The sequence below is a fragment of the Saccostrea cucullata genome, unplaced genomic scaffold, assembly GCF_032062105.1.
Source record: "Saccostrea cucullata isolate Sc308-1 unplaced genomic scaffold, CSIRO_AGI_Scuc_v1 ctg10, whole genome shotgun sequence".
In the NCBI taxonomy this organism is placed as follows: domain Eukaryota; kingdom Metazoa; phylum Mollusca; class Bivalvia; order Ostreida; family Ostreidae; genus Saccostrea; species Saccostrea cuccullata.
Window position 1 is genome coordinate 280,597 of NW_026938566.1, and position 24,065 is coordinate 304,661.

General features: G+C 33.6%; 1 protein-coding gene across 1 annotated transcript; it reads right to left on the bottom strand.

Annotated features, from left to right (window-relative positions):
* Positions 1-56: 56 nt before the first annotated feature.
* On the bottom strand, positions 57-23,926 carry LOC134250667 (integrator complex subunit 14-like). The gene is made up of 10 exons (XM_062733024.1): positions 23,831-23,926; positions 19,792-19,959; positions 17,066-17,236; positions 12,363-12,742; positions 11,377-11,528; positions 7,109-7,229; positions 5,131-5,210; positions 1,176-1,348; positions 933-998; positions 57-575 (listed from the first exon to the last, which is right to left on the bottom strand). Exons 1-10 carry the CDS (start codon positions 23,831-23,833, stop codon positions 348-350), a joined length of 1,542 nt encoding a protein of 513 aa, XP_062589008.1. The 5' UTR covers positions 23,834-23,926; the 3' UTR covers positions 57-347.
* Positions 23,927-24,065: the final 139 nt, after the last annotated feature.

Genomic DNA, 24,065 nt, shown 5'->3' on the forward strand with positions numbered 1-24,065 from the left:
TACCCCATTGTGTGGGGACATAAAATCATATCATTCTAAATATAAATAACATGTCATTCAGATTTTCTGGCCTTTTTATTTCACCAACAGAAACAAAGACTTAAAAGATGGCAGTCACAATTAATTAACTCCCGAAATGCTTCTTCCAGCTTTGTTTCAATGTTAAAATGTCACAACAAATATACAACATTGTCGTTATTCTACATATTCCATCATAGCTCTAAAGATTCCATTCATTCCTGTCATTTCTACTTTGCATGTGGATCTTTGTCCGTTCAATGCCCAATTGTAATCTATCATGTACATTTTTGTACTGTAACACTGACTTCCTGCCAAGTGGAAACAAATCAAGATGTATCCTGATTAAAATTTGTTCTTAAGGGAAGGATCATTTGTGCTATATCCGTGGCACTCTCGCTCCTCAGAGCATTAGCAGCATGAGTCAGCTGGAGCGCTGCGTCTGGATGAGCAGATCCGGGGAGCATTGTACACTCCCTGTCCAGCATGGAGGCCATGGCTTCCAGGAGATCATGAAATCCGAACGACAATGCAGCTCGTCTGAGTCTGTTCAACTCCTGAAATTAGAAAAGCATTCACATGTACCAACTAGTGTAAAAGGAATAAGGTAATTGTAACTGGTTTATTATGGAATACATGTACTAAAAATATATCAATTGACATGCTCTGATTTCAGATGCCTTTTTAAAAAAACTTTACAAGTACATATGCAACAAACACTTTTTATAAGAAAATATTTTTTTGTAAATAAGGTGGAAATTTAAACCCATCAAAATATGCAATAAATGTGAAACAAAATTATTTAAAATTTGCTGAAAAAATAATCCAAATATTTGTAACCATCAGACCAAGATCATCTTCAACAATATGAATTTACTAAATATAATCCCATGATTTCTCTACATCTTTTTTACCTTGTAAAACTGCTGGTGTTTCTCTGGCAGCTTCCTGGCATGTCTCAACACTTTCTGTATGTCAGCCTAGCAAACACCAAAACAAAAATGCAACAACATATCACCATATAAATACTCATAACCAATGTTCATAAGAATTTATTTTCCCATTTTACTGGTTACATGATTTATATCAAATTTGACCTATAAATAATTTCTTCTCCTGTTTACTGCTACTGTAGTTACCCCTCTTTCAATGCTTACCTGCAGTCCAGAGGGTTTAATCCAGACAACACAACTCTGAGCATAGCTGTGTTTCTCTGCCGGTCGGATTGGAAACGGGGTCTTGTTATCGTCTTCTCCGTAGGGGGGTTCAGTAAAGTCAGATATAGGGGCCAGGTTAGCAATATTACCAATCCAACTTATGGGCTCTGGACCTACAAAAAAAAAAAAGAATTCTTTAAAATTCAAAGTTATTAAAAAATACTATCATATAGAGCTACACTATAATGTGTGCACTTGCATGTGTATTTGTGTGCAAATGTAGGTTCCTCAAAGTGGGAACTTGTCATTTGCAATTAAATCCAAATAAGCAACAATTTATCAATTCTGAATTGAATTTGAATATATTTAAATTATACAGTAAAACTTGGTTATAACAAAGTCGCCGGGACCTGTGAAATTACTTTGCTATTTGTTATATCCGTATAAGGAATTCGTTAAATTTATACAGCTGGGGATCCAAGATAACTTCGCTTTATCAGTGAAAACGCAATATCCTTGTTCGTACTAAACGAGTTTTACTGTATTTTACTTTTAGCAGAAATTTGCTTCTTTGATGGTTATACAGAGATCAACCTTCTGAAGTGTGTGTACCAGCATAAGTTGAGAGCTTAAACAAGAGGCGCATGGGACACATTGCACACCTGAGTAACTCTGGCCAAGCTGTTCTTTACCAGATTCCCCCTATAATACCTATTGTGACCTCACTCTATCCCCAGGGGTCATGATTTGCATAATTTAGAATCTACACTTCCAAAGAATGCTTCCAAATAAGTTTCATCTTTTCTAGCTCATTAGTTCTTGAGAAGAAGATTTTTATAGTTTTTTCCCCCTGTATATTTCAATGCAAAACTTGGATTCTCTATTGTGGCACCGCTCTACCCCCGGGGTCATGATTTGCACAATTTAAAATCTACATTACCCTTGAATGTTTCCATATAGGTTTCACTTTCTCTGGGACATTGGTTCTTGAGAAAAAGATTTTTTTAATGACCCTACCCTACTTGAAAATGTGAAAAGTTTACAGATGGACGGACAACGCTTGATCAGAAAAGCTCAGGTGAGCTAAAATGACCGTTAATTCTTATAATTTGTATTTCACTCAACTAATACAGCTATATGAGAGTGTTCAAATTTATAGCAATCCACTAAATTTACTAGGCTTCTGAATATGAAAACTTGATTCTTCAAAAGAATTGACACTTTTTTTCCCTGACAGAATGGACATTTTTTATTTTTCAGAATGAATAATGATGTTGTATAGAAAACAAATTTTAAACAAGGGCATCGCAAAACGGTGCATGTCTCAAAGTGCATATCTATAAATGGAGGCAGTTTTCATCATTGATCCCCATACAAATTACGTTTACTTCTTTCGCACAAAGGACAAACTAACCCACTCACACACACAAACATACAAAGGTGTTACAAATTCCCCTTCAACTCCACTGCGAGTGGATTATAATGATAATGAATTGCTACGTAACTACGTAAATTTTCAGTCAACACAATAAATGGCACTTAACGAGGCCAAGTGTCTAATTATTTCTACCCTAGGGATTTTGATAATTAATTTTTATTGTTATATGTATTGTTTTCACATTAAAAACTTGAATGTTTACCACCCTGATTTCTTAGGGGGCCATCTCAAAAGTTGTCAAATTTTACTATTGGACCCGATGGGAATTTGTTGGAATAGTGCCAAATCATCATATTTTTCCATATTTTTTGTATTTCTGCCCTAGAGATTTCTTTTTCAGTCAAGTATATGAAAGTTATTGTAGAAACTCACCAAATTGTGAAATTTTAAAAAAGTTTACCATCTATGTTGATTTAGGTCTTAATTACTATATTTATTTTTTCGATGCCCAATACCTATAAAATTGCCATATTGCGGTATAAATACATATCGGCGCAGATGATATATCGGCGCAGATAATTCTTTTTGGTGGAAATAGCAATATTTAGATTGCTAATATGTTTCTTTTGATGTTCTGTCATCAGTTTTTAGTATAATATCCATGGACGTCTACAAACATATATGCGAATCATGTGTCATTCTTCAGCGTCGTGCATTGCTTACAAAACCAAAAACAGTGACGTCGTTAGAACCGTTTCAGCGTTTTTTCCTAATTATTGTCCTTAATTCACATCATAATATTTGGGAAAGGTGTACTGTCGCACTAAGGACTGCATGAAAATAAAAAGCTGCACAAAGTCATGCACACTCAAATTAGACTCGGCCTCGTTAAATTCAAAATCGGAATTAAATTTCTATCTGAGGTGAAACTGGAGGTGAAAAACGTTTTTCTAAAGACCTTTTTCATTGGTATATGGCATGTGCTACAGACAATTATGTACATAATTTTTTTGACTAAATTTTGAAACTTGAAACATTACTCTGGCCTTTAGTGTCTTTGACTGATCATCATTAGCAAGTAGTATTCTCGCTCTCTCTCACTCACTCTCTCTATCTCTCTCTCTGCTGCAGGGAAAAAACAACACAAAACATCGTATAAGCTAGACCTCAAAAAGAGAATCATTAGAGACTGCATTCCTCTAGCCTACTATTGGGTAATAACACAATTGTCAGAATGGTTTCACTCATCTATTTATGTAAGACACAATATTCTGCCACTTCCTGTAATAACCGACAAATATGGCCATTGTGGTAGTATTTTTCTCTCAGAGATGACATTTCAATTTTCCCTCCAGGTATTCTGTTTCAGAAACCCAACATCAATAAAATTGGTTTTATCATTAAAAGACGTCATCACCTGACCTACAAAACACTTTAACAAACCTCCTTGTATAATTAAGCATTGGTTCTAGTGAATTTAGTGCTTTTATAGATTGATTTGACTATCGACAGAATACCATTACCATGTCATACGGAATATCACATCAACTTTAATGATTTCTGAAGCTTCTAATACCATCAATTATGTCTAATGATGAAAAAAAATTTCACCTCTTGTCTAATTAAAAATTATTCAATCTTTTTTTTTTAAATTGTTCTTTTTTAAAATGTTTGTTGGTTAGTTAGTCATTCTTTCTTTCCTTTTTTTGCTTCAGTAGTTAAATAAGAAAAAAATTCATTAAACCACATTGCCTTAAAAAGTATCTTTTTCTTGGGTATATTTCCAAAAAAAAGTGTGGGAGTTCACACCATGCCTACTCCTGAAATATTAAATTGCAGAAGACAAAAATGAATATCTCAGGTTTCTCATTGTTTCCTACACAGTTAAAAATGCATGGAGTTCTTCAAATAGATTTATTAGCTTTATGTAAATTCAGTCTGGAGAGAGAATGTTAATTATTGAACAATGCAATACACTGACAGCAACAAATCAACAGCTACACAGGGTTGCTACCTGTCATGAAATACTTAAAATTCTTTCCCTGAGTGATTATAAAAAAGAATTCCACATACAAGCAGACTTCTGAATCTCAGATGTTCAAATCTTGAAAAACATGGATATGACAAATTGAACTACAAGTCCCTACCCCTTTAAATGCAATTAAACCTCAATACAAGAAATCCTCAGTTGTTTGAATTTTTTTTCTTTTGCCGGATTGAGTTTGAGGAAACAAAATCTGGCTGTAACTTACTATGTACATGTATAATGGACCAATCTGATTAACTTCAAAATGGCTCTTACATGAAGACACTGACAACTATATCATGTGATCTAACTTAGTATAGCCTTTTTTCCCCCATGCAATGGAGTTGGAGAGGATAAAGTAACATGCTTAGGGGTGGGGGTGGCCCACCTGCCCGGTAATTTGTCTTTGTGTGCCGAATGGAAGTGATATATGATTTGCTACAAGATCAATGTTAAATGCTATCTTAATTTATAGATCTGGCCTTTTGTTGCAAGGTCATGCTCTGCTTTGCTGAGCCATTGTATATTTTGAAAAAATTAATAACACAAACCTGGCTCTAATAAGCTTAGCATCAAGTTACTTTTCTTCTTGCTGTCTGCCCAGGAGTACAAAATCCCATACCAATTCTCTCTGAAATCATCATTTATATATTTCATAACAAATAATCTAAAAAGATAGAATTATGTTAAGTTTAAGTTGTTAATTCAATAGTTTTCATAATATCCATATCATTTTTGTCACAGCAATGTTTGAATCATTATTCATACTGTACATACTTGCCAACCTCCAGCATGTAAAAATCTGGTCATGACCAGATTTGGAAAGTAAAAAATCTGGTCATAACACGTAACGACATTCACGACATATTTACCATCATTAAATTTTATACATAATTATATATATATACAAAGTATTTGTGTATTGAGAATTCTTTTATTGAAAAAGCTTTAATTTACAATGACAAAAAATTCATACATAATTTGATTAAATTTACATGTTAAAAAAGAGAATTGAAGGTTTCATATTTCAGTATTGACCTGAAGTAAGTGTGCATTTTTTTTTAAAAAGCCTTTTCAGCTTCTGCTAAATTTGAAAGTATACCAATTTTAGTTTTGAAGTTATTTTTCCTCTCTCTTGATTAATTAACTACTGCAATATGTATATATTAAATGTGAAGTTAGGCCTACACTGTTTTCGATCACTTTATTTTATCTAGAATGAAAGTTTTTTTTCCAAGATTACTTGATGTGTACATAAATATTGTTTCTATTTTCTTGGTTCAATCAGAGACGTGTTTGGTTCAATTTGTTCCTGCTGGCCCTGATAACGATATAGTTCAATCGGAAGCCATTTTAATTGACTTCAAACATTGATTTGTCAAAACAACACCCAGTTAATTGTTTACACCTGCACTGATAATTAATCCATCGGCATTGTTTACGTAGATCTAAGCTTGGGTTGTAACTGGAAGTTAAAAGTGCAACCTATTTTACGAACCAAATCTGGAAATGGGGAGATTTCGGGTTGTTTGACAAAAATCGGGTGAAAAGCATGACCCGCCGGGTCATAAAAAATAATCGGGTTATGGGTTGAAAAATCGGGTGTGACCCGACGAAATCGGGTGAGTTGGCAACTATGATACTGTATAAACGAAGGAGCTTTTTTCTCCAAGACAAGGAAGTCTCTGACCAGATTGTACTGGATTTTATTGCATAAAGATAAAGATTTGTTGTACTTATACTTGAATTTATGGCAACAGCAATAAAAATAATGATCCTTGGTTTAGTCTCTAAGTAAAGTTAATTGCAATTGGACAAAAATGTAGTATAATAGCATTTCGATACAAATTCCTGGAAACTTAAATTTATAGTTACCATGGCAACACTGTTAATCGAAATTAAAAAAAACTGATAAAAAAATCATGCATTTTAGTGTAGTGTACTTTAATAGGTATCTTGTTATATTGAAATTGGACCTCAACTTTGAAAAAATTGTTTACAGACAGGCAAATGGACAGACTGATGAATTGATTATGGAAACCTTTAATACTAATATACAAAATCTCTTCTGGTCTCTGAGCTTAAAACCTAGAGGTACTGTGAGCATAAATTGAGCTCACAAAATAATATCATCTGTTCCAGTATGAGTTTAATAGCTAAGTGCATTTCTTAGCATATGTAAAAATCTTTTATAAGATTTTGTGAAAGTTTCATTGGAGTTGCATTTACAAAATGTTTACCCCCTTTATTGAGATTAATAGGAAAGTCAATGTTTTGTGATGGAAAAACTCTAAAATATATATCAAAATCTGATCAAAAATTTAAGATAGGATTTGCACAATGGCACTATTCAGTGTAAGTTTCATTAGATTTTATTCAGTAGTGTAAGAGCTGCAAATAATAGACAGGAACCAATATTAAGTTTAAAAAAAATACAAATCCATATTTTGCTTTGCGAAACCCAAAATATATTTTTGATCAAGATGTAAAATGATGTAAGATCCCATAATTCCCTATTCTGATACTTACGCCACTTGCGTCAGCGCCACCATCCCCTCCACTTTGAGACTTCCGTGTAGGAGAACGGTAAAACTTGGAATCTTGCCATCTTCTTGCACCACATCTTCCTCCTCTTTTTTACTCTCCACATCTAGATCAACAAGATGGAGATCATCCATAAAATATAAGATGCAGAGAGTTACGTAAAACAATACTCTAAGACCAGTTTATTCTAAAATTACCCAGTACATACATGTAATTTCAATACATTATTAGATATTACCTGATGTGCTGGCAGTCAATACAAGTGACATCCCACCCTTCCTGTTGTCTGTTACATCTTTTAAAATTATCATTATGATATAAATTATATTTATCAGATATTTACATTTGCAAATGTTTTCCTGTATATAACACTACTGAAAGCAATGCATATCTATAATTGTATAAATACAGGTACGGGGTCAAGAGGTCACAGAAGAGTATATAGATAAACGTTCGACGTAATTTCTTTGTGACGTCATAAGGGGTCGACGCGCGTTCAGTGGATTACATACATGCTGTTGGGTTTGAAAAATAACGTATTTTCACACATTAAAAGTCACAATCAGGCAAATATAAAGTATGAATAAGTCACAAATGTAAATATAAGTAAGAAGTTATTATTTTAAAACATCCATCGGGCTATAAATACGGGTTGGTACAAGATTAAATTCATCATAAAGTCCTTCGGGCTTTATGGAATTCAATCTCGTGACCAACCTGTATTTATAGCTCGATGGATGTTTAAAAATGATACCTTATTTCTTAATTAATATTAAGGAAATGAAATTAATAACCATTAAAACATTGACATATTTATCACTTTATAACACAAACAAACTTCTTTGAATATATCAGTGTCCCAAGTAGAACACTATATAAAATATTTGTGTACACTATCTGAAAGATATACATGTACCACTTTCTGAAATATACTGCTCCCTGAAACTGAACATTATTTGAAATACACCACTATCTACACAATTACCATTTCATTCCATAATATATACCACTTACATGACATATGACTACATGTATCTGAAATATACCACTCTCTGACATTCACCACTATCTAGAATTTTCCACTATCTGACATATATAACTATCTGACATGTACCACTGACTGAAATATACCACTGTTTGACATATACCACTATCTGACATGCACTATTGACTTAAGATAGGATTCTTCTCTGGTTTCTGACTAGATGAAACATTCTTCTAAGTATATTTGCTTTATATGTCTTATATATTTAGGTGTAAAGGATTTAAAAGACCAGAGTTTTCTTTCCTCATCAAAATTGTACAACTTTAAATAGAAATGGTAAACTGCGTTTGAAAACTAGCAGGGACTATTTTTTTGGCGGAATTTTGGCGTATGAAAATATCTTCTTTTCCGCATCTCAAAATTATAATAGAATATATGAATTTAGTTAAAATTTTTACATAATCAAAGACTTGAAGAAATTTTCAAATGTAAGTTAAATAAATTATAAGGGGGTAAACTTTCAAAATATATCAAATAAATATGTTTTTATTTTTTTAGCAAACTAGAACTATGTAAGCTTTAAAACGCTTCCAATCAAAGTACGGATTTGAGCCAAAAATCAATAAAAAGTACTTTTCCTCTCTTAGTAAACGATAAAACTTTTTGTTCTTGTATCATTTTGTACATTTATAAGACAACTTTATTATATATGAAAATAAGAAAAAGTTAAATATAGGAAGCATATGAAAATAACTAATATATCCTAAAAAATCAAGAAAAACAGAAAATTTGGATTAGCGAATATCCAGTTTGGTTTAATTATTTATGTAAATTTGGTAATATCATGCTATAGACCCAATATAGTTATATCTTCTTAGGCAAAAGAAACAATCTTTAATTTTTTGAAAGTAGGCATCACATGATTGGCAACAGTCCTATTTTATTCATAATGTCATGGAAAAAGATAATGACCTTGACCTGACCTTGCCTCTAATATAAAACAGTCAAATTTACTCTCACTGATACTATCACTTACTGATATTGTCTTCTTGAATCTGTGAAAATTTCATTAATTTTTTAATACAACAAATATGAGAAGAATCCTCCCTTAACAATACCATTATCTGACAAATACCACTGACATGTCTTATTGGCTGAAATATACCACAATCTGACATGTGCAGAAACAAACCACTATCTGACATGTACTGTTGACTGAACTATATGGCTGTCTGACATAACCATATACCACTATCTGACATATACCACTATCTGACATATACCACTACAGTGGACCTTCAGATATCCAGATGCCAGATATCCAGACAATAATGAAGTGTCCAGATGCCAGATATCTGGACGCTTTAGTATCCAGACGATTTTTCATCGGAACATATTTTTTTAACGTTATTTTGACTTTTTTAACAGGTAATTCAGATATCGGGACACTTCACATATCCAGACAAATTGACTGGGAACCAAAACGACACGATTAATGAGGCTCCACTGTATCTGACATATACCACTGTCTGATATATACCACTATCTAAAATATACCAGTCTGACAGGTACAACTATCTGACATATACAACTATCTGACATATACCCCTGACTGACATATACCACTATCTGACATATACCACTGTCTGACAGGTACCACTATCTGACAGATACCACTATCTGACATGTACCACTGCTTGAAATATACCACTGGCTGACATATACTACTGGCTGACATAAACCTCTATCTAACATATAACTCTATTTAATATTTACCACAATCTGAAATAAACCATTATGTGGCATATACCACTGTATGACAGGTACCACTGACATAAACCACTGGCATATACCACTGTCTCATATACACTGCTATCTGACATATATTACTGTCTGACATATACCACTGTCTGACAGGTACCACTATCTGACAGATACCACTATCTGCCATGTACCACTGTCTGACATATACTACTATCTAACATATACCACTGTCTGATATATACCATTGTCTGACATTTACCACCATATATACAACTCTCTGACATATACTACTGTCTAACAGTACAACCATCTGACATATACCAGAATCTGACATATACCACTGTCTGACAGATACCATTATCTGACATATACCACTATCTAACATATACCACTGTCTGACAGGTACCACTATCTGACAGATACCACTGTCTGACATATACCACTATCTAATATATACCACTGTCTGATATATACCATTGTCTGACATATACCACTGTCTGACATATACCATTGCCTGACATATACCACTATATATACCATTATCTGACATAACCACTATATGACAGGTATAACCATCTGACATATACCAGAATCTGATATGTACCACTGTGTGACATATACCACTATCTAACATATACCACAATCTAACATATACCACTAACTGACATATGCCACTATCTGATATATACCACTGTCTGACATATACCACGGACTGAAATATACCACTGTCTGACAGGAACCACTATCTGACATGCACTGTTGACTAAAATATACCACTATCTGTCATGTACTATTAACTGATTTATACCCCTGTCTGACATACCTTTACCACTATTTGACATGTACTGTAATATACCACTGTCTGACATTATAAAATAATTTACTATTCAATATGTACTGTTGACTGAAATAAAGTTACGGCCTAAAACACCATTGTCTGACATTTACTACTATCTGCAAGTTGCCTGTGTGGCACAGTGGTTGAGAATCTGATCTAGACTTGCAGAGTACGGAGTTAATCCTTATGTTGCGGGTTTGAATCCCACTGTGGGACATGGAGACCTGGGGCCCGTTTTACAAAAGAACTTATGACTAAGACTAAAAACTTCAAATGACGAAAAATTTTGCCAAAATTAATAATTCTCTCCAAAATAATTTTTGTAAAAATATCTTACCACATTCCCTTTAAAAAGATCAAAATAATTTTTGATTTAATGTTCATTAAATAGTTACATGTATTTGCAGAATTAAATTTAGTCTTAAGTTGTAAGTCCTTTTGTAAAATGGCCCCCTGTCCTTCGGACGAGAACATATTAACTGACGTCCTGTGTTGCAGAAGATTCTGGCATAAAAAGACCCCTCACTGCTCAATATAATTAACAGCCTTTAGTGCTAAGCACAAGTCCAAATTTGCAGCCCTCCATCTGCAAGTGGTGGCGTCTCCATTTGAGTAAAAAACTCTCAAGAGGGGCGTTAAACTACAAACAAACAATCTGAAACATACCACTATCTGAAGTCTTGGTGTCTTTGTTTGGGAGAGGTAGGACCAGATGTCTAGAGAGCGCCTGAGGGCTGGCAATGTCTGCTATGTCAATGAATCCCAGGATCTCTAGGTTAGAGCTTACTTGTTGATGAACCTCTTCAAACTCCTGTATCCTGTCTCAGTACAAAGGATCAATAAGACAATAATGAAACAGATCTGTGACAGATCTCTGTCAGTTGTCAAGGAACAAGCAAATGATTAGCAGTATTTTGAGGGTCTTTAACTTTTTTGCATTCAGGAGAATGCCAGACAGTTATGGTCAAAATCCTTTAATTGGAGGGTGTCTTCTTAATGTTACCTTGAAACTTCATTTTGCTGAATCAGGTTGTGTTTATGCAGATGTATCCTTTCTTTCATGAGTATCAAAGAAAATTATAATTATTGATAAAAATATACAGCAAAAACATAATTTTGGTTTCTCATATTTCATGATGTGACAGACAAATGTTTACCATACAGCAGGCACATGGGCCTTTACAGTCACCAGGGCCCCAGACCAAAAACTGAGAACAGACTTAAGTCAAAATTTGAAATCAAAATAATTTTTTATATAATTTTCTTAAATTTTCCCTGAATATGAAACCAACCTGCCAAATTTTGATTATGTATGTTAAATAAAACACAACATATTTAATATTAAATTTTTAACTTAAGTCTGTATTCAGTTTACCCTGAGTGTGGCCATGCAAATCTTTTCAGAGAATTTTTTTTTGATCGAGTTATAGTTCTTCTTTCTTACATCAGTACTTTGACCATGATAAGACTTTAACATCTCTAATAGCTTTCCTCTTTGTCCCAACAACTAATTAAAGCAAGTAATAACTAGAGAAAAATTAAGTCCAAAAAAAGTTCACACAAAACCAGTAGAAAATGGATAGCAATTTAAAAACGGAAAAAATTCTAAAACATAAAATTACTATGAGATAAGTGTAAGTAAATAAACTTACGAGTCATAGGGATCGGGAGGTGGGAACAACTGTACAGAACACTTGAAGTTCCCACATTTCAGCGTCCCATTGTACGGCTGATAATACTTCTCCTGTATCCTTGTAAACATGGCTTCCACAGATTGTAAAGTTAGGGCATTGTCTGGCACACACAGTTCTCCCCCCTGGCCATTAATCTCAATAAGTTTTTCAAACAAGGGGAGAGAACTTTTGATGTCTGGGTCATTCGGACTGCTGATGATCATTACGTGCAATTTACAAGGAAACTTGAACGGTAGAGGGAATTTTTCATCACCGTTTTCCCTTTGGTTCCATGTTTCAAGTGAATTTTTCAAAGATCTTTGCCCAATGCCTGTTCTACCATCCGTCACCAAGATTACCTATGCATAAAATATAACTAGCTTATTACAAACAAGATATCCTGTAAACCTTTTTTTTCCATGGGTCAAAATTCTGAAGAATTACCATCTCTGTTTAATCCGCAGATGGAAAATTACTTCAAATTCTAAATAATAATTAAATATATGCTGGCACGAAATTTATGGAAATTTTGTACTAAGTGTGTTATTACCATGGGAAAAGAATACTTCTATTAATAGTTAATATATTTGACATAAAAAAAGCTATTTAGTAATTTGCAAAACCATACTAAATTTGTACCCAGAAAATCCCTCAAGACCACATTGTCTTCAGATGGGAGTATATCTTCTAAAACTATTAAAAATAATTTTAAGTACTAATAATTATCTTTCACCTAGTAGGGATGCAGAATTGAAAGAATAGGTAAAAAATATTGGAGATCAATTTAACGGGTAAAATGTTCATTGAACAGTTAAAATGCATTGCTAATATCTCCTTAAAATATTGATATTTTTATTGATAAATGTGTATTCTTTGTCTCATGTATATTTCAGGCCCAATCTTGTTATAACTTTCAAAGTGAATCTTCAATCTTAAAAAAGCCTTTCTCTTAATGTAATAAAATCAGCATGAAATGTATCCATCAATGAAACTACTGAGCATAAAAAGATGACTTAAATAGCATAAGCATAATTAAACTGTACTCATTAAAGCTGTAAACTTCACCTTAGTGCATCTTCTTTGAAGATCAGGGGAGGAACGTGAGGAATAGCCTCATTAAAGAAGTAAACACTCTATTATCAGCAATTAAGATGCCCTTAATTAAGATGTAATTTTACAAGGCTGGTTCAACAAAAAAAAGAACTGTTTGCTTGGTTTCTTAGAAAATGCATTACACAAGCATATTTTGAAGATAAACTAGGAAAAAAAGAGGCCCATGGGCCACATTGCTCACCTGAGCACATTGCTTAGGAAAAGAACAAATCAATGTAGTATTGAAAGTTTACAGGGGGAGAGGGAAATGAATTTAACACTTTGAGGATGCTTTCATATCAATATCAGTAATGGCTAGGCTGTTCTTGAGCAGAAAATTTTAAAAGGATTTTTTCCCCATAAATTTCTATATTTACATTTGCTGATGTCTTTCCTTATATAACAATGCTAATAAAATTGAAATTCAATTTTTAATGACATGCAGTTGGTCACATGATCAGACTCTCTTGAGTATATGAAAAGCAAACTACACGAGCCATTTGGAAAGTTCCGATTGTGACGTCACATAAATCGTACATATGTTATGTTGTATTTCCAAAAGCCGAAAAGTCTAAATAATGCCTATATGTTTTCGAGAGGAAGATTTTACAAGATTTTTCATATTTATTTCATTACAATGTAAAGCTTTGAACACCCCCCACCCCATTGTGGTCCCACCCTACAACTAGACATCATCATTTTGAACATATCTGAATCTACACTACCTGAGGATTAATGTGACTAATCATAGCTGCCCTTGAGAAGAAGATGTTTTAAGATTTTTTCCGTATTTATTCTATAAAATTTTGATCCATAATTGTGACCCCATCCTAAACCCAGGGGTCATCACTTGAACAAATTTAAATCTGCACTATGTAAAGAAGGTATCCTATAAGTTTCAATTCCTTTTGCCCCTGGTTTATTGAGAAGAAGATTTTTTAAAGAACCACCAAATTTTCACCACACATATTTCTGAATTATTTCCCCTAGAAAGAGGGGATTGTCCTCATTTGAAGAAACTTGATTTCCTTTTCTGGTAAGTTTGGTTGAAACTGACCCAGTGGTTCTGGAGAAGAAGTTGAAAGTGTGAAAAGTTTACAGCCCGATGGACAGACAGGTGGACAGGCTGACTAGAGACAAAATCAGTGATCAGAAATTCAGCTCAGGCGAGCTAAAAAGTATCTGAGAATCCAATATTTTCCAAAGATCATGAGTTTCCACATGTGCTTGTAGGTTGTAACAGTGGTACTTAGTGGTATTATATACTTAACTGTAATGCTGGAAATTGAATGAAGCCCTGATCTATAAAATATATCAGTGATTCTAAATATAGCTCCCTGGAGACATTCTTGGCAGGAAAAGAAGTCTAGTTTCACACATAAAAAAAGAAACTTACAACTAACACCAGACCAGATTAATCTTGTGATTATAACTTTTCTCTTATTAACATTAAAATGTAATGGTAGAAATCTATAGGTTTTTTACAAGAATTTTGAAAGATTTTTTTTTTTAATTTTGTCTTTGAAAATTAAGGATTCTGTTCAAAATTTGCAATTTTTAGCAGAAAAATTAATTTTCAAAGAGAAACTAGTTAAAAGTTCTTTTTTAACATGGCCTTCATCATAGCAAGCCACTGGTTTTGTGTTTGAAATAAAATGGACATAAAACATGTGGTTTAAATTGTTATGCTGAAGGGCCATCAGTCAAGGTCTTGATTCTTCTGCATTTCAGAACTATAACCATCTGATCTAAGAAAAATTCATTCTACATGTTTGTGATAAAAAGTGCTAATTATCATTTCATTTCTTACCCTTATAGCACTAAGATAAAACTTAATAGTTAATAATTCATATTTTGTTGTCTTTTTACAACCTAACCTGCAATGAAATACAAGCTAACATAGTGATTACGGTATTTCTAAAAAAGAACAATATTCATAATGCATGGGAATAAATCAATCACCTGTGTAATATAATACAAAGCTGGCCATCTTAATTGAACAGTTTATACAGAGGACAATCACAAAATACCATTCTGTATCATTATGGAGTACATGTATTATTTATTAACATTATGCTCATAAAGAGATAATTTAGTCTTTGAAACTTAAGGGCTACTACTCTGTTTAAAATGCAAATGCAAAATTCAACAAGTATATTCTGTATTTCAATATCATATAATCTTAAAAAACATTTCAGCTCAATACAGTAAATGTACACCCTAAAAATCAGCATTTTTTAATAATACATTGCAAAATTTAATATAAAGGCTAAAATTCCATTAAAAATGGACAAAATATAGAAATTAATAGGAATTTAATTTTTGTGCAAATCTTTTAATTTAATATCAACATTGCCTACAGTTTTTTGGGACAACTCTCATATTATGAACTTTTAGTAGAGTCAACAAAATCCAAGTATGGCAAACATTGCACAAGAAATGCTATCTGAAGAATATTGATACGAATTAAGAGCAATCTAGTGAAGGACCTGTGCCTGTAAGTAAGTGACAGATTTATACTCCTTTACGATAACAAAGAGATAGGGTTGTGCAATTATATCAATATTCTGGTACATTGCTATTCAAAATCAAAAAAAAAAAAAATCGCATTTTGATACATTTTCTCTGTACCAAGAGATCAGCATAATGCTTAGGTTTGGGATTTCTAAAGAAAAATATGAAAATGTAGATGCCGAGAAATGTTTTCAATCATGCCAAACAGTACCGTTGGTGTTTGTATGGTTACATGGTTCTAATGTCACCCAAAATGCAAAACCTAAGATGGAAAAAATTCAAAACAAAAATTTCTAATATTTCTTCCTTTACATTAATCATTAACAACAAGATGTTTGTAAAACACTTATGCCCCCCTCCCCAAATTACCAATAATTGGAATTGGAAGTCCAAATGACATAACTCTGTCTAAAATCGTACCCAAAAAAAACCTGATCTCAATATTTTTATGATTAATCTGTATACTGAATTTCATTTCAGTATGTGCAACCTCTAAGAAGAAAATGAACAGAAAATGATGGTGGACCCACAGACAGCAGCAAAGCAATATGCCCTCCCTTCTTCAAAGGGAGGCATAAAAAAAATACTGAATTAAGAAACAACATGAAGAGATTATTGTTTAATGATTTTTTTTCAGTAAATGTGTCATATAAAAAAAAAACTGCCCAATGAAAATCCCAAATATACTTCAGTAAGGGTCCCAAATTTTCTCTAAAGCCAATAGAATGTAGTTTTCATTTGTTAAATTTTATAATTATAGCAATTTGTTTTTTTTTTTTTTCAAAACATCAATTTCTCTATTAGGTAATCATTTCAGTGATTTTAAACATAGTATTAACTTTGCAAAGCCTATAAAGGCCCCTCTACCTGTGAAGGAGTGACAAGCATCCATTCTTACTACAGATGATAATACCTGTACACATGATTAATTTCCTTAACCTTAAACTTAGGAACTGCAGCCATGACATAAAGTAAGACAACACAATGTTAAGTTTGGGCAGACATAACCATGATTTATTTGTTATGCAAGGGTAACAAAGTTCTATTCCTCTGTGACTACAAATGACACTACATACCTGTGAAGGGGTGACAGAGTTCCATTCCTCTGTGACTACAGATGAAGCACCTGTTAAGCCAGCCTCTATACAGGTTTTGTTGTACTCTTCCACATTGTTCAGAGCTGACTTGATTGTTTCATAGTTCCTTGTAAATGGAACGAGCTGTTCCCACAGATAGGAAAACACCAACTAAAATACAAAACATGTCATTATCAGCTTCTAATATTTTAATACAATTCTGTAGAATGAAATACTGATTTTGTGTCATTTTCAATTTATCAAGCACAAGATTTTACAGCACTAAATCCTATGGGGAGGTATATGAAAACCAAATCCTGTGCTTTTGAGAATTAAAATTGGTAACATCAAGTGTTAAGAGTTTGAAGCTGAAGATAAAAGTATGAAATAGGTCACCAACACAGACTAGTTAAAAATATCTGATGTTTTCCAAGCTTTTTTTTTTTTACAATTTTGATATTTTATGTGCCGGGAACCGTCAGAACCGATGCCATTATGAACATGGGAAATTGCCGTCTCCAACTGGAGTCAGCATTCTCGAGTTGATATTAGATATTTGCGAACCAAATTAAATTTTAAATACACAAGTTATCGATAGTACAATACTTAGAGTACTTACCAATACCGGTATAGATTTTATGGTTCATTTATAGAATATACAAACCGTTGAAAAGATTTTATCACACTGTCGAGATTTGTCTTCATTTTCATGCATTTTATTAAAAATCTTGCAAGTCCTGTACCAAAATGTGGTGTGATATTTTCTTTTTCTCGATATTGGTGAGTGTACTAAAGGCATTTAATGCTTTTGATAAACTCTGATTTCAGCATTTAGTTGGGTTCGCAAGTATTAAACATAGGTAATCAAAGATTACGAAGCTCACCTCGACGAATGTTATCAGTTTAAGTAATGCAAATCCTACATCATATTTTCTTAATATTAAGTATTCATCCCAACAACAATATTCTTGCAAGTTGTGCTTAACCCTCTACATGGCATATACACATTTCTATGCGTGTAGTGTGAAAAACATGTATTGTGCAAACAAATATTCATAACTGTTAAAACTGCAGATATCAAAGACTTCAAGTTCATTCGGATTGATCTGTTCCCAAAACTTTAACCTGGTCTCTTGTATGGAAAATATAGGTCAGATCCAGCATCCCAAGCAAGCCTGGTAGTGTCCATCCTAAGATACATCATCCATGCAAGTTTGGTTTAGCTAGGGCTTACAGTTACTTGGGAATGAAAAATGTAGGTCAGATCCAGCATCCGAAGCAAGTCTGGTAGTGTCCATCCCTAGATACATCATCCATGCAAGTTTGCTTCAGGTAGGGCTTATAGTTACTTGTGAATGAAAATGTAGGTCAGATCCAGCATCCGAAGCAAGTCTGGTAGTGTCCATCCCTAGATACATCATCTATGCAAGTTTGGTCCAAATATGGCTCATAGTTACTTGGGAATGAAAATGTAGGTCAGATCCAGCATCCGAAGCAAGTCTGGTAGTGTCCATCCCTAGATGCATCATCCAAGCAAGTTTGGTTCAGGTAGGGCTTATAGTTACTTGGGAATGAAAATGTAGGTCAGATCCAGTATCCGAAGCAAGTCTGGTAGTGTCCATCCCTAGATACATCATCCATGCAAGTTTGGTCCAAATAGAGCTCATAGTTACTTGGGAATGAAAATGTAGGTCAGATCCAGCATCTGAAACTAGTCGGGTAGTGTACATCCCTAGATACATCATCCATGCAAGTTTGCTTCAGGTAGGGCTTATAGTTACTTGGGAATGAAAATGTAGGTCAGACCCAGCATCGGAAGCAAGTCTGGTAGTGTCCATCCCTAGATGCATCATCCATGCAAGTTTGGTCCAAATAGGGCTTATAGTTCCTGTGGAATGGACCTGCTCCAAAAACTTTAACCTGGTCACTCATCTAGACAATGTAGGTCAGATCCAGCATCCGAAGCAAGTCTGATAGTGTACATCCCTAGATGCATCATCCATGCAAGTTTGGTTCAGGTAGGGCTTACAGTTCCTTGGGAATAGACCTGCTCCAAAAACTTTAACCTGGTCACTCATCTGGAAAATGTAGGTCAGATCCAGCATCCGAAGCAAGTCTGGTAGTGTACATTCCTAGATGCATCATCCATGCAAGTTTGGTCTGGGTAGGGCTTATAATTCCTTGGGAATGGACCTGCTCCAAAAACTTTAACCTGCTCCAAAAACTTTAACCTGGTCACTCATCTAGAAAATGTAGGTCAGATCCAGCATCCGAAGCAAGTCTGGTAGTGTACATCCCTAGATGCATCATCCATGCAAGTTTGGTTCAGATAGGGCTTATAGTTACTTGGGAATGGACTTGCTCCTAAAACTTTAACCTGGGACGCCGACGCTAACGCCGACGCCGACACCGACGCCGACGCCAACGCCGGGGGTATAGCATAAGCTCATCTCGACTTCGTCGAGGTGAGCTAAAAATGAACTATGGATCATCAGGAGACAGCCAAATTTCCAATTTTCATAATGGCGCCGGTTCTGATGTTTTCCTGGCAGGTAAAATATCAAAATCATGAAAATTTAGCCTGGAAAAGTCAGATATTTACTACATTTAACAGACCTAAATGGAACAGCTAATATGGTGAAATATAGTTGCTGAGGCAGACATTTTCCTCTGACCATAGTGAACTTGGACTACCTAAAACCATCAGCTGCAATGTTAAATCTTACAAGTGAGGTAAATTCTAGTTTAAAGTTGCTGGATAAGTAATCTAGGAAGCAGTTGATTCCGTGGATTGCTAAATGTTTTCTTTGGTATTCTTCAGAGCAGTCTGGGATGACAACAGGTCTACTCATAGACAGAGAAACATCTAACACTATCACAGTGGGCATCTTGATCTGAAAACATAATTGATGGTACACTATTAGATCCCTTAGACTCATGCACTCATATGCTACAAAACAGCTAGTAAAAAATGATCAATTAAACAGTCTGACTTTTATAATAGTTGTATTAATCCTTGTATGTTCCTACTTGGTCTGATCCAAAACAACACAATTTTGAGTCGCTTCAACAACAAACTTCCAAAATATTTCGCATAAACAAAAAATATCTTATTAAGGTTCATAGGGACAGTGGACAGACGAAAGTGCATGGATGTGTTAATATCATTTCGTATCCTATTTTCGACCATATTGTATTTTCGACCTATTTTTCCCAATCTGCTTCCCATGCAGATACTGCATGGTAGAACAAATTTCTTCGGTTCTTACACTTGGAAAAATACCTTAGAAGCACAACTGTAGTGAAAATACCCAAAATAATTAATTTAACGGAATTCCGGTTTTAGTCCGTTGTCAGAAATTCTAGTCTTTTTACTAATGCACATTTTATCTGTTGATTAATCAAAGCCGTAATCGGTTAATTACAAAGATTTTTTGATGACATTTTTCCGAAAGAAAATTAAGATCTCTGTCAAAGAGACGCATGAATATTGAAATGAATGGGTGGATCAAACGAATTTTTTTCTTCCTTAACTATGGGCACTTTCTTACAGATTTTTACTGAAAAATGCAATGTCATTTCAATGATTTTTTGTGGAAATGCAAAGCTACTGACAGATGGGTTCAACCAACGAATAAACGCATAAAACGTATTTGCAACCAAAATATGCAACTTGTTCAATGTTTTTTTGAAAGACAGACAATCGTATTTTAATTGTTTGGAATATCCAATGGATATTTATAGCCAATACTGATTGGGCGTTGATACTGTATTTAGGTCGAAAACATAAGACGCCAATATTTTTGTAAGGAAAACTGCACCCTCTCCATATTCAGTCCAGTCCAATACGAAAAATCGTAATATTACTAAAATTCGTAATATAAGCAATTTCTAACTCTTCTAAGAGTTACTTCCCTTTTTTCTGATACAATCTCTTTGTTATGTTTCATCAGAGATTATATGTCTCTGGTTTCATCATTATGATATCGTGGATATGTATGGTTAGTGCATTTTCTTTGTTTTGGTGCATTTGATCCAAGTGCAAGCAGATTCAGGGCCTAGTGAGAGTATTACAAGTTATCTCTCGTAACATCTCGTTATTTGAGATGAGGGTCTGATTTTCAGGGTAGACTTTGGGAAAATTATAGGGAATTCGGGGATTATAGACCATTGTGACAAGCTTGAGGAGACATTGAAATTTTATGGAAAATTGTTCCCATCCTTGGGAAAATTCTTATATAAGTTTAATAAAACAAAATGTTCACACACCCATTACCATTGTTACTTTCTTCTTGCATTTCCATACTTTTCGATAGACGTCACTGACCAAGATGACCACGTGATACTAGTACCATCGGGGCATAATATATTTCTGACGTCATACTTCCCTAAACATCATTCAGTTTCTTTCAATGCTTGATTTTGTCTTGCATAAATACGAAAACTCGTAATATATTCTCTCTCAACTTGCTATATTACGAGTTTCCGTAATTTAACTATATTACGAAAAATAGTAATATAAGAATAATATTACGATATTCTGTAATATTACGATTTCTTGTAATATTACTATATTTCGTAACATTACGATTTTTCGTATTGGACTGGACTGATATTATGGTGTATAAATAAAATAAACACAAAACTGCATTTTGGGTTATATCATTTTATTTATAGACACATATACTAACATTTTAAGCCCATATTTTCTCAGATTCTGTAAAGTTTGAAATAAATTAATAAATAATATCTAAATAGGTCGAAAATATCCTAGTGTACCCATAAATCGTCCCCTTACGACATTTGACGTCATAGTAACACCGAGCGCGTGCGAATTGATAAACAAACTTCAGTGCTAGCTATAGAATAGAATTGCTGATTAAATGTTAAAAATTATTTTTTCTTACCACTCTTCACAAGATTTTTAGAACTCTTCTACAAAATCAAACTTTTACACTTAAAAATATCACCCATACCCTATTTTCGTCCTTCAGATTTAAAACGGCCGCAGACGACTGGTCTATTTGTTTTCCTTTGATTTATGATTAAAAAAGGATTGGAAAATCATTAAAATAAAAATTGTAAATTTTAATTGTTAATTTTAAATTTTTATTATCAATTTAAGAACATTAAATTGCTTTTGCTATTAACGACTCCGTTTTCTTTAACGAAATAAAAAAAAAAACACGAACGTGCTTTCAGATTAACATTGTCAACGATGTCATGTATGCTCATCAAATTACCTGATATATGCAAATTATACAATGTTTTATTTTAGATTTTCCAAAATTCATTGACCTTACTTGCAAAAACCGATAGAAAATCAAAATATTTGAACAGTGCAATTCAGGCACAATCTGAAAAAAAAAAACCAAAATAGGAATACTATAATTTAATGCGTAGACTTGAATTGATCACCTAAGTATTAATAATGTGTAAAATAATCACGTTACACAAAAAAAAAACTTTTCATCTACTAGTTCTGCAGTAGATGAGAATTAAAACAGTTCGCGGAAAAGATCTTGTTTTACTTGATTATATCGTGGATTATATCGTGAAGTTCAACCCAGTAGACGCCCGGATTAGTTATGCTTCAATGCACGTGACGTAGCACCTGTCAAACTGGTGAAAGTTGTGACAACAATACACCTACTTTGGTCGGCTCAATAAAACGACTGTTCGGACTGTTCAATAAGATAAATTCTTGGTTTGTAGAAATAAAATATTTTCTTCTTGATTACTTGACCACTTAACGACTTTTTTTGCAAGCAAAGGGGAGGGGGGGGGGGTGGTGATGAGGACTGGCGTCTGCCGACTGGGCAAGGTCAAAAGTATAGATCTATTCAAACAATGTGATCATCAATGCTTAATTGCTAATGTTTAAATGGGGGGGGGGGGGGTAATAATAAATTCTTAAGTATGGGAAATATTTTTGATTTAATACATTTGGTTTTATTTATTTGCCGTCTCAATAACATATTCCTGTATAGAAAAAATTTCGATTATATTAAACTGAATAAAAACAAAACACACACACAAGAAAAGGGAAAATCAGCAGCACAGTATAAATTGTTTTAATTTGTAGTACCAACAGAATTTCTATTGTTGGAAGCATTCACAGCTGTTAGTTAAAGTGACTGTTGAAATCTTTGATTTTTGTGGAGACCATCATTTGCAGCGATGACTTAAGATTTTTCCCTGAAATAATTACGGATACCCGCATGGCCGCTTAGTACGGCAACCAAACACAAGTAACGTCAATATCGTAGATGGAAAGTGTATAGGATCCTTATGATTTTTGAGCGATGATTTCTTTTTATCAAATTCTTCAATTAAAAACCCATGCACGTAATTCAATACAATGACAGGTGTAAAATAATAAAATGATGGAATATTAGATCTGGAAGTAATTTTGAGGAATTAACTGCCGTGTACACTTCCAATAAAAAATGGACCTAAGGAAAAATCAGATATTCTAAGTATTTTTTATTTTATTTAAGTTTAATACTGGTTTAAACTGAAATTCTGAAAAATAATTGCTGACAAAGCTGCATTTTTGTGTTCACTAGTCATAACAATTAAAAATGACGTCATCGATATAAAGTTCGAAACGTGCTGGTCCTGAGAAGTTTGGGGACGAATTTAGGGTACGGACGAATTTAGGGTACACGACGATACAATACGCCAGGAACAGATTTTAGTCATACGTTTACACTTTTGCTTTTAATAATAATATTTCCCCATAGATAAAAAAAAATTACCCACCATTTATCCATATGGATTTAATATTGGAACAGATAATCCAACTTTAATCCTTATTCATTTACTGTTTTACACATGCGGATCGTGCATCTTCAAAAGTGAAAGTAGAGGAGGAGTCTAATTGGCGTTAATTTCTAAACGCAAAAAACAAGCCGTTTATTTTTGTAATTATGTCAAAACTACAATAATATAATATAAATTAAATATTTCTAAAAATAAGGATATTCCTTTGCTAATT